The sequence below is a fragment of the Hypanus sabinus genome, chromosome 20 (genome assembly GCF_030144855.1).
Source record: "Hypanus sabinus isolate sHypSab1 chromosome 20, sHypSab1.hap1, whole genome shotgun sequence".
NCBI lineage: Eukaryota > Metazoa > Chordata > Chondrichthyes > Myliobatiformes > Dasyatidae > Hypanus > Hypanus sabinus.
Window position 1 is genome coordinate 65,148,411 of NC_082725.1, and position 18,186 is coordinate 65,166,596.

Genomic DNA, 18,186 nt, shown 5'->3' on the forward strand with positions numbered 1-18,186 from the left:
GGTGACCCTCTCAGACAGTGTTGTGGGAATGTATTTCCTGTATTTTCAGTAGTATATCAACGTAAATGGTGACTGTGATCATTGGAAGTCAAATAAACACGAGAAAACTTGAACACAGAAGCAGCTGCAGACCATTTTGCCCCTCAGCCTGTCCCACCATTCAATATGGCCATGACTAATCTCCTATGTGCCAGTTTCACACAACCCTTTAATTCTCTGATGATCAAATTGTTATCTATCTCCTCCTCAAATACGGAAAAGCAAGAGAGTGAAGATGCTGGAATCTCGAGCAGCAAACAAACTGCTGGATGAGCTCATCAGGTCGAGTAACATCTGTTATGGGAGGACCAGCAGCCTGTTGTTCCATATTAAAGAGGAAATACACGCAGTGCAGGAAACTGTCTGGAAAGACAACAGATTAACTATGTTGATGAATAAAGATATACATATTATAAAATATTGAAGAAAAGACAATTATATAATGGATACAATTATATAATGGAAAAAAATAGTAATGATGTTAACTATAGGGCATATGAAAATATGAGAGCTGTAGTCAAGAGGGAAGGTCAGATCGCCCAAAGCAAATTGAGAAGGATATTGCTGATCATGCCAAGATTGACACCAGGAGATTTTTTCAATACTTTATTAAAAGAAAATTCCAGGAGGAAGTGTGTTAGGAATAATAGTGGGGTGTTAAATTTTGTAGAAAAGAACATGTGCAATATACCAGTAAGTGCAGAGAAATATATGGTTGGTTTAAGTGACGTGGAGTGCTTAGAAAGTGAAGTCCTGTTTCAGCTGAAAAGGCTGAAAGTTAATAAATCTCCAGGGCCACACAACATACTGTATATCCACGGGTACGGTCATTAATTCTCAGAAGTCAGTGAAGAGTGATGAAATCCCTAAGTATTGGAAATCGGCTAACATTGTCCCAGTATACAGGAAGGGTGAGCACACTGATCCTGATAACGTATATCCATGGTAAGATAATGGAGATGTTAATAAAGAATGAGATGGGAGAGCAGCTGATAAGAACAGGTGTGTTAGCAGAAAGCCAGTATGGGTTCAGAAAGAGGAAATCAGGTTTTATTAATATGCTGGAGTTCTATGAAGAGGAAACTAAAATTTATGGTAACAGTGCAGTGATGATGTAATTTACCTGGACTTTCAGAAGGGTTTTAACAAGGTGCCCTGCAAGAGTGATAATCAAGTTACACAAGGTAGGGATTCAGGGTGCAGGACTGGCTCAAAGACAGAAAACAGCGAGTTATGGTGAGAGGATCATTTTCACACCTGGAAGATGTTAAAAGTGGAGTTCCGCAGGGATCAGCTTTGGGGCCGTTGCTGTTTTTAATTTACACTAATGATTTTTGATAAGCACATAACAAATAAATTGGTAAAGTTAGCAGATGACACAAAATTAGAAGGGTGGTCTGATAACTGGAATTGATACAATTAGATGTAAACAAATTCCAGATGTGAGCAGATAAATGGCAGATGAAACTTAATGTAAGTAAACGTAAAATATATATAGGAAGCAGAAATATTAGATATAAATAAACAATGATGGGTCTTGAATTAGACAGTGCACTGTATGCGAAGGATTTGGGCATCCTGTCAGACTCATCACTATCAACATCTGGACAGTGCACAGAAACGATTTGGAAGGCTAACAGAATGTTGGACTCTGTAAAGTGCTCAGTTCAAGTCTAGAGATGTTCTCCTTAAACTGTAAGGATGCAATTGTGAGGCCACACCTTGAGTACTGTGTACAATTTTGGTCTCTGTATTGTGAGAGGGATGTGAAGGCATTGGAAAGAGTTCAGGGAAGGGCAACTAGATTTATTCCAGGTCACAAGGTATGAGCTATGAAGAAAATTTTAAAGAATTAAATCTTTTTAGTCTAGATAGACAGAGAATGAGAGGAGACATGATAGAAGTGTTCAGGATCGTTACGGGTATAAGTAAGGTGATGCCAGCTGCTGCTTCGAAATTAACCCGTCATTAATCAAGGACACGGGGCCAGAGGTGTAGACTGGCTAAGGGGAGATTTCAGACTAACATCAGGAAGCATTTCTTTACACAGTGAGTTGCAAACACATAGAACAAACTACCTAGTTGTGTAGTTGAGAGTAGTACTTTACTTTGCTTCAGTATTCACTACGGAAAAGGACCTTGGTGATTGTAGGGATGACTTGCAGTGGACTGAAAAGCTTGAGCACGTGAATATTAAGAAAGTGGATGTGCTGGAGGTTTTGGAAAGCATCAAGTTGGATAAGTCACAGGGACCAGACAGAATGTACCTCAGGCTACTATGGGAAGTGAGGGAGGAGATTGCTGAGCCTCTGGCGATGATCTTTGCATCATCAGTGGGGACAGGAGAGTTTCTGGAGGATTGGAGGGTTGTGGATGCTGTTCCCTTATTCAAGAAAGAGAGTAGAGATAGCCCAGGAAATTATAGACCAGTGAGTCTGACTTCAGTGGTTGGTAAGTTGATGGAGAAGATCCTGAGACACAGGATTTATGAACATTTGGAGAGGTATAATATGATTAGGAATAGTCAACATGCCTTACGAAGGTCATGCCTTACGAGCCTGATTGAATTTTTTTGAGGATGTGTCTAAACACATTGATGAAGGTAGAGCCATAGATGTAGTGTATATGAATTTCAGCAAGGCATTTGATGAGGTACCCCATGCAAGGCTTATTGAGAAAGTAAAGAGGCATAGGTTCCAAAGGGACATTGCTTTGTGGATCCAGAACTGGCTTGCCCACAGAAGGCAAAGAGCGGTTGTAGACGGGTCATATTCTGCATGGAGGCCGGTGACCAGTGGCATGCCTCAGGGATCTGTTGTGATTTTTATAAATGACCTGGATGAGAAATTGGAGGGATGGGCTAGTAAATTTGCTGATGACACAAAGGTTGGGGGTGTTGTGGATAGTGTGGAGGACTGTCAGAGGTTACAGTGGGACATTGATAGGATGCAAAAATGGGTTAAGAAGTGGTGGATGGAGTTCAACCTAGATAAGTGTGAGGTGGTTCATTTTGGTAGGTCAAATATGATGGCAGAATATAGTATTAATGGTAAGACTCTTGGTGGTGTGGAGGATCAGAGGGATCTTGGGGTCTGAGTTCATAGGACGCTCAAAGCAGCTGCACAGGTTGACTCTGTGGTTAAGAAGGCATACGGTGCACTGGCCTTCATCAATCGTGGGATTGAGTTCAAGAGCAGAGAGGTAATGTTACAGCTATATAGGACCCTGGTCAGACCCCACTTGGAATACTGTGCCCAGTTCTGGTTGCCTCACTACAGGAAGGATGTGGAAACCATAGAAAGAGTGCAGAGGAGATTTACAAGGATGTTGCCAGGATTGGGGAACATGCCTTATGAGAAAAGGTTGAGTGAACTCGGCCTTTTCTTCTTGGAGCAACAGAGGATGAGAGGTGACCTGATAGAGATGTATAAGATGATGAGAGGCATTGATCATGTGGATAGTCAGAGGCTTTTTCCCAGGGCTGAAATGGCTAGCACAAGAGGGCACAGGTTTAAGGTGCTGGGGAGTAGTTACAGAGGAGATGTCAGGGGTAAGTTTTTTACGCAGAGAGTGGTGAGTGTGTGGAATGGGCTGCCCGCAGTGGTGGAGGCAGAAGCGATAGGGTCTTTTAAGAGACTTCTGGATGGATACATGGAGCTTAGAAAAATAGAGGGCTATGGGTAGGCCTAGGTAGTTCCAAGGTAAGGACAGCTTTGAGGGCAGAAGGGCCTGTATTGTGCTGTAGGTTTTCTATGTTCCTATGTTCTAAACTTGATAGTTATTTCATTACACAATGTGAATAGGATTTGGCAAGCTTTATTGGGCTGAATGGTCTGTTTTTCACCTTCATCATGTTGTAATGTTCTGATTAAATATGTCTAATAATCTGGCCTCCAGCACCTAGTGTCAAATGCGTTTCCATTTGTCAAAAAAGAACAGCTTCACGCAATGTTCCAAAGGCCAATACCTGGCCCAGATATTGTACCCCCATCTTGCAGCTGGCTCCACCAACACCGAACCTTCTGCGACACGTCCATCTCTCTGGGTGTATAGACTGACTCTTGGAAATTGCTTCGCTCTGCTGACCACACGTACAGTACTGAAACATCTTCAGACTGACAGTAGTTAGGCAAAGATATCGGTTGTGCATTTCGAAATGAAGCCGAACATTTTCCGCAGAAACGTTTGACTGAATAGTGTACTCCGCCTGCCAGTTACAGCAGAGCTGCAGAAATATTTTGAATTAAGGAAAATATTTAACCGCGCTCTAATATCGCAAACCATGTCCGAGACTTTACTCTAATATTATGGCAGTAAAAAAAACAATAGATATTTTAATTGAGATGTTAATGATCGTTACGTTTCGGGCGTGCCAAATGATCAGAATACAGATTCACACTGTTCTGGGATTAAGGCCTGCGTTGACCAGATGGGATAAATCAATATCATTTCGCCGATTTATGTGCGGTCATGTTGGGGGGGGGGGGGGGGGGGATTGGACGTCCGTGGTTTAATGAGGAGAAAGGCGCATTATCTCCTCCCGTGTGCACTGGTAAAGATCGTGCCTTATCTTGTCATCGGCGTTGGGAAATAATAGAGCTGGGGTTTTCAGCATTGCACCCCGTTCTTACTTTGGGTTTAGGAGCCCGGTGACCTGACAGATTATTCACAAGCTGCAGCCACGCTGGTAAATTTAAACTAGGCTACTGTTTAGTGAAATAGGCTAAAAACTAATTAAAACCGTTAGTAGTGAGACATTTTTGTGTTCCTGCAGTAAGGGTCTCTGCTTCACTATGAAAGCTGTATTATATGTGCGTCCCACCCAAAATTTGAAAAGTGTTGGAGCTGTCCAATCTCACGTCTCCCTTCCGATGCTGTTCTGACTGGAATGTAAAATGTCCAAGGGAGAGGCACTCCCGTCGGCGCCGAAATCTAACCACTGTGGACAAGACCCTCAGTGCCCAAGTGGAGTGGAGAGAGCGAGAATGCGGCGGTGGGAAGGAATGCAGGGTGAATTCTCCCTGCTTCAGCATCCATGGAGACAATTAGGACAGTTGTCAGGCAGACAGCAGTGCACCGTGGATACAAGTGTCTGTGCTTTACATGACATCTGAACACAGCACTCCACGGCATCACAAGGATGAAGGAGCGGGAGGATTGTGTCTGTTTTCTACATAAATCGCCCCTCGTTATAAAGGCCTGTTTTATATCAGTGATACCACAAAGATCAGTTTTATGAAAGAACTGAGAGGAACGCTGTAGGTGCATTTCATAGCCTATAAATAAAAGACAACAGCTAACATGTATAAAAACTAAATGAAATTTATTTATATCTCTAGACGGAAGAAAGAATATAACACAGTTAAAACCTAAAACAAAACACCAGCCTTTACCACATAAATATAATATTTCTAAGAGATATGATTTTTCCCCAACTCGCCCCTGAAATGAACAGAAAATATAAAGGTACAGAAACATAATCGTCCCATTTAACAGTCAATAGCATATCGCCCGGGTCTGAATGAATAATGCATGCCTACATAACAACACTGGATGAATCTGCAAACGAGGAGGATCATGCATGTCAGTTCTTCGTCCGATTCATGGCTAGCGAGGGAGGTGTTGCAAGGAATCCGGGGACAGAATTTGCCCATTGTCCCCTCAACGTCGCTGTCTTGCTGAGGCGAAACCGCTGAGCGTCCGCTTCCTTGCAATCTTCCTTCGTTGGATCCTTTGAGAATCATCTGTAGAAAACGATGAACTAACGGGCTTCGCCAAAGATCCACCACTGCCCTCACAAGAGCCCCCCACCCCCCGGTTCATCGCATACAGAGCTTAATAAAAGTCAAGGTAAACGTTGTCAGATTTCATTACAACGTTGAAATGAACATATCCAACGAAACAAATCGAGGTTATTTTAAAGACATCAGGCATTATTACATCACGACACTTTTGCACATTCTTATGATTATGGGCACAAGGATTACATAAAGGCATCAACTCCACTTAAATGGTTGCAAGCAACTATCCCAATCTTTAAACACGTAGCACACTTGGTTTTGTTCGCACAAGAACTAATATTACAAAAAAAAAGAATTCTATATAAAACCCCCAAACAGAAAAGCGCGGAGAAGCAGGTAAATCGTTAATCTCAAAACTACATCTGTTGCGACGTATATTTTGCTTTTACTTGAGGTAACTATTTTTGAAGACGGTTTTATTGGAATGGAATCTGCAATCTATTTCGATAACCAACCTACTCGTTATTTGTGCCGTTTTTGGGTGTAAACAGTGCTCTCGTTTTGCGGTTCTTTGTTAAAGCTGGGCTTTTTATGCAGACCTAATATTTGATATGTTTATTCAATGTAACATTTATAGGTATACACGCGCGGGTGTGTGAGGTTGCAAAAAACAATCTAAACGAATGTGTAGAATTATACCAATACCGTTCAGGCGGTACGCCGCTTCCTGTGGATGAGTATCGAATGTAACAACAGGGCTGGGCATAAACCTTCGGCATCGCGGCCCACCACGTCTCTGAGGCGTTTGAGTCCGGCCAGCCACTGAGCTCGGTCTGAATGTGCAAAAATAATTCTAAGTAGTTTAAAGCGCAAGTTGGGGTTAACCCCGTTAATGTTTGGATAAAATAGCAGAGAGTGCATACCATTTGGGGAAGGACTGTTGGTCTATTCGTACTCTGCCGGAAAGGCAGAACTGCTGTCAGATCTTCAGATAATTTCTCACACTTTTCCATCGGTAACTTTGTGTTACGTTCAGGTTCTTTTTTCAAACCATTCGTACAAACGTTTTCTTCTATTTATAGCAATGAATGTTAACATAGTTGATGGCCTAATTTAAGTTTCAATCGTACTATACTGTTTTGTTTTAGAGTCTCAGACCGTTGCCAAGAATATGGTTATACTGTTTGTTGACCTTTTGGCAAAGCGCCCTTATTTCGTTTTCCTAAACTTCTGAAATACTGTATTTGTTGTAAATCGAGTTCTCACTTCACGAGAATTTTATTTTCATTTCTGAAACTACGTTTTTTGACGTGAAATTTGGCACTCCGACTCTGCTACAGCCGAGACGCACTCGGCCTGAAACCATACGGCAGGCGGGGTGTTAATTAAGTACCAGCTGACTCGGCGTGACTGAGGAAAGACCACACGTTCACACTGTGGCTGTTTTAGTTGTGATCTCTGAGTTGCTCCCTCCCATCCAGCTCCAGAACTCAAGGAACAAGCAGTCACATTCAGGGCTTGGCGGCTTCTCCACCTCCCTGCAGGACAATTCCATAAATAGTTCATCTCAGATCCGCCGCAGATAAAATCACAACAGAGGCCCCTGCACGTCGTTTTGTTTTGCGGATACGATTACAGAAAACAAAAAAAATCCTTTTGTTGGATTAAAACTCAGACCAATTCACGTTTAACAGCGATGATTTATGAATTTATCTCTTGCGGGGATCAGTTTTAATTTGTATCTCTTTTTCTGAATCCCTCCCATTTCTGTTTCTTCTCAACTGCACGCACCTGAAGTTGTCTATCAACCTTCGCCCCGCCGCCGTCGCCTAGGTAACGCAGTCTCCTGCAGAACTAAGCATGAAACATTCATTATTAAATCATTTTCTGATCCCCATGAATACCCGCGCCTTAGTTGCATTGCTAGCAACAGAAACTCACTCCTCCTCGCTTTCCACTATGCTCTCTCTTCATTAATATTTTCTAAAAATTGGCACTCGTTAACTGAATCTGCTTCGACTAGAGCTTTGATCCGATGTAACGTGTACTGCATAAAAAGCAAGGTTGTTTAAGTGTGTGCTTTACTCTTCCTACTTTAGCTGGAGACATATAGCCATTGATCAGCTGGTTTCACGATTACAAGTCTACATTGGAAAATTCCCCTCCCACCGCCCTGCAATGGTTCTGCAATGAAGCTCACTAAAATAGCTTGCGCTTGGGGGCGGGTTCTCGCCCTTCCTCTTTTTGCGGCGGGGCTGTGTGAATGTGATCTGTGCATGGCATGGGAGGGGTTCGCACTCACTGCCTGGCCGTGTGCACTCCCCCCGGGGCAGCATTCATTTATATCAGACCCTCTGGAGACTTGGCGCTGGAAGACGGATACAAAACCTGTGGAACGTCTGGCACTCACCGGCACTGCGAGATGCAAAGTCAAAATCCTGAACCTGAACCCGAATTTCCAGTTCCATAATTCAAAACAGCTCCTCTCTCATTCCAACTTACTTTGATAGACTTGCAATCTTAAAAGCAGCTGATCGATGGGTTAACAGCCCCATCAGATCCCACCGTCAAATATATGTTATGCGCGGGATCTGCTCAGCTGATAAATACACCTGTTAAGATTGTTGATCTTGCGTGAGATCGTCTTAGACCATAAGCGCCAAGGCAGCGTCTCTGTGCAATGGGTTACAGGGTCGTTTAGCAGAATTTATACCTCTGCATCATAAAAACCATGATTTGATATTTCATCTCTATTTAAGCACATTTTCCTTTGCTATGGTAGGATTTAATTGCAAAAACAAATTGTTTCCAAGGAGATCAATTCAGACCTATATCTAAATAATTTCGTGTTTTGCCCGGACTGCTAATGTCGCTTCTTCAGACTGGGGAATATCCTGAAAGGTTTGGGGGAAATCTTATGGGGAAGGTAATAAGTAATTCTCATCACACTGGACTTGGTTAATCTAATTTTTAAATCATGTCTCAGTGCATTCGAAACATAGAATGTTATAAATCCGGCTTAGTTCCTGGTTTTAGTGGATTTACAATACTCTGATAAATATGTTAATTCAAGTTATTGATTTGGGTTATTATATTTATCCGAATATTGTAAAATTCTTTTTGCAGAATAATTTGGACGGGCTCTTCCCCCATCTGCACCAACCAACCTTCACCGGGTTCTGGAACCGGACCGTAGGAAACCATGTTCGCGTTGGCTCGAGAATCACTTCGACACGCTCCCTGCTTAATCCTTAACAAGACGACGAATAATTCTGAAAATTGAACATAGACCCAAAACATCATATCCTTTCTAAACCAGTTCTGGAGAAAGAATTGAATCGTCTTGGGGTCTATCTGAAAGCGGGCTGATGAGAGCCTGCAAAGGTCTGCAAGGAAAGAAAGCACGCCAGGTTACCGCCCCGACTAATGCTCAGGGAACTGGTGGAGATTTGAAATCACTATCACAGTGCAGTTGTAGCGGAGAAATCTTCCCTATTTGGTATTGTATTCAAAGCACGCGGGAGAGCCGGGGATACATTCACGCATAGTGCCTCCGTTATCGAGAATATCTTCAATGAATCAGCCGTTGCCCTTTCTCCTTCCATATCAAAATCTAAACTCGTTATCAGATACCCACTGCCTATTCTGTCTCTACTGTCCCCCTCTTCTCTCCACTCCTACCTCTATCTCACTCTCCCTTCCATTAAACTAAAATCACTAGATAACGGGAGACATTACGCCGACTCCTATCGATTACAAACTCACTGCTGCCTGAATATCCTGTCTTATTAATTATTGAACAATCCATCTGCTACTAAAAGCATGAGCAACAGAGGCTGGGAAATGGATATTTTGAGTCATAATTTTAATACAAATCTTACGACAACAGTATAACCATATTCTTTTAGGATATTAATATATTAAACTGATTAATATTGTTCCCTCTAATACTCGCTCAACAACAAGCGACACTGCCATTTCAAACACACAAACTCATACATTTTATTTAGTTATGGATATGTAGCTCTAGTTATTTTTTGCCCGTTTGTGAATATTACGAATATTTTTTGTTGAACTCTAAAATAATGATCGATTCTCATATCGTTTCGTTTGACATACATTGAAGACCTTTTGAGATCTATTCTGCTACGCGACATCCAAAAATAAGTCAGCATATATATTTATTATTTATAGATATCTATTTAAAATAAAGAAATTAAAAAAGCTGATGAAGATGGCAATATATCTTTACAATACGAAACAAATCTCCGAAGAGGGAATGCCATTCGAACCGTGCCCATCATTCGGAGATTCCCTGGACGTGATCACCATAGCTGTGTTGCGAATAATATAAGAACTGTGCAATGGTTGAAGCTGTAGACTTGAATTCGCGCGGGGTGGTGGCACACTAGAACAGAACGAATTGGTAGATTAATCGCATAAAAGAGTGAACTGGTTTTTGCTTTACTCTTTCCTTCTCTCGTCCTCGCTCCCTCCTCCTGCGAATGACCCACGATCTATAGCGATGGCCCGAGGCCGTTCCTGAGTTTGATCCGAACTTTTGGGTTCTGGACTGCATCCTTTATTATTCAGGTGATAACTGCGAGTTTTCCCGCCGATCGCTTCTCGGTAACATTTTGGCAAATAACACGAAGCCGCCTTTGTGTAAATCAAAAAAAGGAGATATTTCCAGTCCTTGCAATTATCTTTTGAAAGTCCAGTGGTTCTGAAATGATTGCAAATCCACACTATGCGTGTGTGTGTGTGTGTATGTTTTAACGCCTGTCTGTCTTCCTAGAGTGTAATCCAGGTCAGTAAGGCGGACAATGTTAAAATGACCAAGGTAAAACACTGGGGAATTATTGTGTTTGCGGACTTATTCCTTTCACATAGATCAAACAAACTGCCTTCGAAATCCAAGTTTTTGGAATCTTCTTTGAGTTTCTCCCAAACATCCGTCGCTCCATCTTGACAGTCTGCGAGAGCCGTTGTCGCACATGCATGGAAGTCGTTCCAGTATCTAGAATGGTGGAATGAATTCACAAATAAAACACACAGACAACGGAAGCATCTCGGGAACAAAACAATAAAAGAAACAATCCTATAGATCGCAGAACGAGATCAAGTACCCAATAATTTGTTCCTTAGTTCTTCCAGTTTCAATTCCAAATTGCTTTCGTTACCAGTGAATCATTAGTGTGAGTTAGCTTACATATGTTACTTGTCCTAGGAGGGGCTATTGAATCGGATAAATATTCTCGATTGTGTATTGTCTTAAAGCGATACAGCGCAATGGCTGCATGCGTCCCAAGATGCCGCTTTCTCTCTAACAGAGGGCGGCTGTCTGGTGCTTTGGAGCTGTTTAGTATATAAAATGATCGATCTCTGGGAAAAAAATCTAACACAAGCGCGCGCTCACACACACACAAATTCATCAAGTGTTACATGCATCTATCATTAGCAGATTCGATTTCTTACTGCAATTATTTCTCTATACATTTAAAATAAACGAGATATTTTAAAATACACAATAGTAGGGACACCCGTGTGGCATCGGCTAGGACGATTGCACTCAGTTACACGCCGCACTGGTCTGTGCATTTCCAATAAATAACGAGACGCTGAAGCGCCAGCGCCGGTAGTGCTTCTCTCACATTTCTTGCAATTGTCCCTGAGGAGAACGGAATTATTTCTGATCTCTCTCTCTCTCTCTCTCCCTCCCTCCCTCCGTCCCTCCCACTCTCTCTTATCCCCTCCCTCTCAGAGAATTATAAATCAGGAAAGCAAATGAGGATCAGGATATCGAATTTAAAAATCCATTTGAAGAGTGTTGCAGAGTTATTGGAATTTTGTGGCGGGGACTGCAGTGTGCAGGGTGAATGTATGCGCCTGATCTATACCTTTCCATAGGCCGTTCTGACGCAGGGACGAACGGGGCGAAGCCGAGCACAGTTTTATTTTAGCCTTTTAGTAGCAGTCTTGTCTCGCCTCGCTCCTATCGGAAGGCTTATAATTAATCCAACTACAATGCATTATAACAATATCTTCTCGTACGCCTAGTCCGTATATTAATTTCAGTAATCTATAAGCATTTGAAATGAGCAAAAGTGTTTGCATTTTAACCATAACAGGTTGCTGGTGGCAGTTAATTTATCATGGAACACGATAGGAACGAGTCAATCAGTAAGAGAGACTACGGCGTCTGCAATTTTGTAAGAGATTAAACAGAGAAGGCGGCGTTTTCAAATAAGCCTTACGCAGCCTTTCGTTTCACTTAATATTTACGTGTCATGTGATATGTTAACGCCTACACAGAGGCTATATGTGGTATGTTAAAGCCTATACTACACACCAGGTACAGAGGCGTATCTGCATGCATGTGACTTGCATACAAGAATCAGCACAAACACAGAATGGATAATAATATCGATTAAAAGAAACGATGGAATATTTCTGTGTAACGTGGGAGGCTCAGAAATGAACTAAACCGGAATTTCTGATGGTCGAGCCGTATTGGAGCTACATTTAAAGCGACGTGGTTGGCTGGGGAGAATTGTATATTGTCCATTATAGATCCACCAGCATTTTGTGTGTGTTGCATAGATCTAGGGTTATAGGTTCAAATTCTACTTCAAATACTTAAACATGCAATTGATGCTAACACCTCAGTACATTACGGAGTCAATGCCACATTGTGGGAAGTAACACTTTTGGGATGAGGTATTAAAATGAGCCCTGCGTAGACTCTCACGTGGATCAAAAACATCGACAGCACTATTTCCAGAAACAACACTGGGGGTTACAACAGTACCCTGCGACGTCCTCATTCAGATTCACATGAAACAACGTAGTTGACTATTATCACACAACTTGCCGTGGACAGTGGGCAGCCACCTTTACCACAGTGCACCACTGACTAACTGCAAACCCCTTCTTTGGATGTGAAGTCGTTCAGAACGGGACTCGAAAGATGAAACCCTAAGCTTTCAATGGAATGGTGATGGAATAGAGCCGTTTATAAATACCGCGCTGTACTGACCGACTGTGCACGTCGCGGTGTCAAAAATATTCGTTGCAGGCACCAACCTGTACAGATGTTGAGAGGGGGCGAGTGAAGAGTGGGTGCTTGAGAATGTGTGGGTGGGTGTTAGAGACATGTGGGCGAGGTTAACAATGAACAAGAGTGAGCACACACGCGTTTGGGTGTGAGTGCGAGTGTGCCGCGGTTCTATACTTACGAGCAGATGGTTTTAACGTTCTGCTTGTCATCCGTGCCCTGCTGGTAACTGGCCACGTTGTCTCCGAGTTTCAACAGACAGTCGGAAAACCCTTTAAAAACTGCATCGCACTTCCCCGCCGCTCGCACACTACGGAACAGATAGGCTGCGAGGAAAAGGGCGATGATATTAGTGAGAGTAAGTCAAGCCCTGCGTTCTTTCACACACACATCGACCAAATGAACAATTGCTGCCCCATCTTCACGTCGAAATGTCACATACTTTATACAGTAGGTACAACAGACTTTGAAAACAATAACCTTCAATGTCCTCTTTCCTCCATTGAAAGGGCTGATGGTCATTGCCAAGAGCGCCTCTAATCTCCTGAGGAAAGCTCCCCCCCCCCCCCCGGGATTTATTTTTAAATTATCCCTTGTGTGACCACCTGCGGTAGTTTTGAAAAGCGAGGGCTGCGGCTTCAGGAATACTCCTATTTCTCTCCTGGATTTATTAAATGCGTATTTCCAACATGAACTGCTTTCGGGCAATTCCACCGGGTGAACATGGCCCCGCGACTCCTTGGTAGCACCAGTCATCGGCCCCACCACCTCAACGCATGCATACATCTGAAAGGGTGTTTTCTAGCCACATTTCTTTACAAGCTGTGGAAGTTGTTGGGGTCCTTGAACTCGCCGACGTTCTGTGGGAGAGCTTATTTTAGCTAATTCACGCAGACTTGTTTTTTTTTCAAATTGCTCACTTCAGGTTATTAGTCCCTTCTTGCTCTGCAGACCATGCTCAACTGATTTTAAAGGTACAGTTTAGTTTTACGGGAGGACGCCGGGATTTGCCTGCGGAACCGTGGGCATGTTATTTTAGATCCCTAGCAATCTCGTCCTAAATGGTCGGAATTAGAATAGTTTGGGCTAATTGATCACTCCATGGTTGCAGTGAGCAAGTGCGTCACACTGACAGAAGGGAGCCGAACACAGTAAACCAGTGCCATATGGTGCGGCTAACATCCAGCTTAGTTGAACTGAGATCCTGCATGTCGCAGGAGCTGACGGCGGCCGGAGATACACGACAAGGATGGATCTTTTCACCTGCCCGTAGTCTTTTCCCCAAACAGCCAGGGCACTCTCGATCTCAGTCTTTTGACAGGTATCACTAATTCCGACCTGGACCTTTGATTGTATTTAAACGATTTTAACACCAATAAAATCATGTTCAAGTGTGGGTAAATAATAAAACACAAACAATGACTAAAACAATAGGCAATATTAACGAAAATTAACCTTTTTGGTAATAAATTTATCAGTAACCGGCTCTCATACATAATTTACTGGAAGCCTTAGGCTGGCTATATGCTTTCATACATTAAAAATAATTAAGATTATATTTGAATGAATAATGTATGAACACAGAGCTTATCACGGGGGCGATAATTATCACCCCCTTCCTCAGAAGCGCGAAGGAAACGCACCTGAACGCCTGCAGCCTGGTTCTGGAACCCGAGTGCTCTAACGAAGTAAAACAAAACGTTTTTATCACTGTGTTATTTACAAATGGAAGATATTCTTCTAAACTCACGGCACTTAATTCGTTAATTTAAATCTCCGGTTCTCCGCAATTAAATGTAATCTCAATCTCCTCTCAAAAACATTCTCCCCGAATTTTCAGCACATGTTCAACTCTGCTTATTCTTGTGCTTTACTCGAATTATTCTATTAACCCAATGCCAAAGCTCATTTTAAAAAACGTGAATGTAGTTCTTGAGACCATTCCGGAATTATGTGAAAAAGCCAATCGTTGTCTCATTAATGAATTTTTCATGTACACATGCCTGCAGTATCCCTCTCTCTGTTATCTGAATCATTATGCTGAACCGGTAGTTAATTTGATTGCATTTTAATATTTGGTTATTGGAAGTCCAAGTCGATGATTTATTAAATCCTTGCTATTTCGAACTATACGGACAAAGGATTTGTGCGTCTCTAATATCACTCAGAGGTGGGTATACCTGAGGTTCGGAGACGGGGATTGTGCCTCCTTGTTCTGAGAGGCGAGATTCGGCGGAAGTTAAAAGCCAACAGTCGAAATTTCGTACAGCAAACCCTCCAGGGTTTCGGAACCGCAGAGATTCTCGGTTTTTTTTAAAGCAATTTCCATTTTTTTCGACTCATTCTTATCGCCAAATCTACACCAGCCTATCATGCAAGGATTACCAGACCCAGAAGTACGGCCCAGCCAGAGTTCAATGTCGGCTTCTCAGAATCGGAAATAAGATCGCGTTATCGACAACATTTTAATCGCCTTTTGGAAATAGCAAAGTATAACGGATAAAAGCAGGGCACCGGATCAGGTTCGTTACCGAGATGGGGAAGCGGAGTGGGGTTAAACATTAAAACATTTCCGCAGGTTTCGAACGACAGAGTTTCATTCGAAGCTAGAAACATCTACCCGCCCGTTGCGTCTCCGCGCCGGGCCGGCTGTGGAAGTATATACCTGGTCATCTCACACCGGCAACAGACTGAAGGGCGACTGGTGCAGGGATATGAATGAAACACTCACCGAGCTGTACGCCAAGAATAAGCACAAGGTACACTCCGTTTAACGTAAGTCCCATCCTACGTTTAGTAAAACCATTGGAGACTGGAAGCTTTCAAATGGTTATCTGTGAATATGTGAGCAAAAGCCGGACATTGCAGAGTGCCAACAAGTTGGTGCCCGCAGTAATGGCAGCACAGAGCTGGAGTGAAGAGGCTGAACGTGGCGTCTGAGGAGGGGGAGGGATGTTCGAACAGCCTCGCAGGCCACGCACAGTCCTGACGTATGGTTACAATTACTGAATCCTAGCAGGGTAGAGAAAAGACGCGCCATTTATAGGCATCAGAGCCAGCGCGACATTCAGAACTCGGCGCTGATGAACAGAATGCAAACTGTCAGCGCCCGCCCTCGCACTCTCAGCAGAGGGGCCAGTGGGGATTTGACCCTGTGCAGTTGAACCTGCTACTCAATGGGCTGAAGATCATTGAAGCCACTTGGTGTAAGAGCAAGGCGAAAGAGAGGGGTGCGTGCTTGTGGCATTGGCTTCATTCCCTGCCACGGCTGGGAGAGCGAGTCAGTAGTTAATGGGCGAGCGACTGTCTATGGTGTGTTCCTGAGTGAAGATTTGCCATTTTTCTTCCTAAACCGGTCACAAAAGTACATTTACAACCCCCATCTCCCCATGACGCACAACTTGAACTCTGGTCTGCTTAAAGACTCGCCCTTGCGAAAAGTCTCACCTTTCGTTAATGGGAATGTTTGATGTTTGACTAATTGTGTGTGAGTGAGTGTGTGTGTGTGTGTGTGTGTGTGTGTGTGTGTGTGTGTGTGTGTGTGTGTGAGAGGGGGCGGGGGGGAATTTGGGACTACGTCTGCGCTTTGCCGCTCTGCTTTCCTAACGCACGGGGTAGGGTGTGGGGTTTTTGAATTTCTCCAGAAACCGGACGCTCCTCAATCTAAGCAACACGAAGAGTCCGCTGCGCTTAGCTTCTTTCGGGCGCCATAAATCCAGGAGGATCTGGAATTAATTCACATACAAAAAGGTGGAAAATGGCTTGTAGACTGTACTTGCACTGTGTGTGCGCGGGCAGGATAGTTCTGTTCTGGTGGATTAAACGGAAACCAACCCATCCGCCCCAATCCTTGGCGCTGTCACCCTGCGCTGGATCGCGATAGGACTGTGTTAGTACACTCACAGGCTGGGCCCCTGCAAACAGCAAACGGAACTCTCGATAGATGCTCGGTGAATGTGCGCTGAGGTCTAATGATTGAGTTTACGTTTGAAGCCTTGCTAAATTATTCATTTCTCGGTGGTATTGCTGGAGAATGGATGACGCCAGTATGTGTTGTGTGCTCAAAGTGGAGTGTCTCTCCGACCTGACGTCAATCGGATTCGCCCTGACAGAGGGGAGGATGGAATTAATCAGAGAGGGGAGGCAGTCCACTCGACCTCTGCAGGAGCTGCCCTCGCTCTTCACACAGAGTGGACGGGATATGTCTCATTCAAGGACTGCCCGACCCTGCACTCAGCCGGTTCCCCTTGACTTCCGAGAGGCACAACGCCCCAGCGGCGGGGTTAAGGCTCTATCCTCACCCCTACAACTAATTCTCAAATCAGGATGCTTTTCAACAACAGAATCCGTTTTGTGAGACTTTGAAACTATATTATTAAATTTATAATTTGCTGTCAATGAACATTCGTAGAGTAGCCCAAAAGCCCAGGGTAATTGTTGACCTGGGTGCGTCAGGGTAAAGTGTATTGAACATCATATAGGGACAATATATAGTCACAGAGGCTGCTGTGTGGTCACCCTTGTTCCAACTATCGCCCCGGCCTGAATAATCCTTGCAAACCTTGCATCAGCGTGGAGCACAACACAATCCTGGATCTCAATCCAAACTATCCGACAAGTATAATCTAAGTCATTTATGATCCGGATCATATTAGAAGGTTGAAATGTTTTTTCGTAACTTTCTGAAGTTTGGAGCTTGTTCAATTATTTGCGACCCACGCAAATCTGTTTGATGAGAAAAATTGAGTAAAACTCTGAGATAAACACTTAAGAACGCGCTTAGCAATAAATTGGGATAAGTTGTGATCTCGCTTGCCAATAATCGAAGCCAATAATCCCGCTACATATTTTACTATAAGGGTTTATCCAAACTTGATTAGCATAAATTTGTATATATTTTAGACAGTACCTGGGAAAGATGATCACTGTTCTGTTTGATAGAGATCAGTGTTAAATATGCACAAAATGTTGGAGGATCTCAACATGTTTCATCCGTCTTGATGAAGATTCTTGGGCCGAAACGTCGACTGCATTCATTTCCATAGATGCTGTCTGGCCTACTTTCCAGCATCTGCATCTTATTAGTGTTAAATTTGACGTACTCACTAGAGAACACCACCCGTCACTGAAGGTTAATTGACCGGCTAAGGAATATGCAAAGTTTTGGATTTGATTGCGGTGTTTGAGCGTGATGCACAAAAACAAACCCCTCACTTCACTGCGATGAGATCTCGCACGTGGAAGATGGCGTGAGAATGAATGGGGAAGGGGAAGATTAGATTGTGAGGGTGGGGTGGTGATTTCGCTATTCAGTTACTGTCTCTGATTAATCCCCTCTCGCTCACTGCT

General features: G+C 43.3%; 1 protein-coding gene across 1 annotated transcript; it reads right to left on the reverse strand.

The window, feature by feature from the left end:
* Window positions 1-10,574: 10,574 nt before the first annotated feature.
* nrn1a (neuritin 1a) lies at window positions 10,575-15,623 on the reverse strand. The gene is made up of 3 exons (XM_059945756.1): window positions 15,569-15,623; window positions 13,019-13,163; window positions 10,575-10,800 (listed from the first exon to the last, which is right to left on the reverse strand). Exons 1-3 carry the CDS (start codon window positions 15,621-15,623, stop codon window positions 10,575-10,577), a joined length of 426 nt encoding a protein of 141 aa, XP_059801739.1.
* Window positions 15,624-18,186: the final 2,563 nt, after the last annotated feature.

What these genes read in the sequence shown, in the direction of transcription:
- nrn1a (XM_059945756.1), bottom strand. Translation starts at nt 15,623, where the DNA reads ATGGGACTTACGTTAAACGGAGTGTACCTTGTGCTTATTCTTGGCGTA. An exon ending in TATTCTTGGCGTACAGCTCG is followed by an intron (nt 13,164 to 15,568) that starts GTGAGTGTTTCA and finishes TTTTCCTCGCAG; the next exon opens with CCTATCTGTTCCGTAGTGTG. An exon ending in AACGTTAAAACCATCTGCTC is followed by an intron (nt 10,801 to 13,018) that starts GTAAGTATAGAA and finishes CCACCATTCTAG; the next exon opens with ATACTGGAACGACTTCCATG.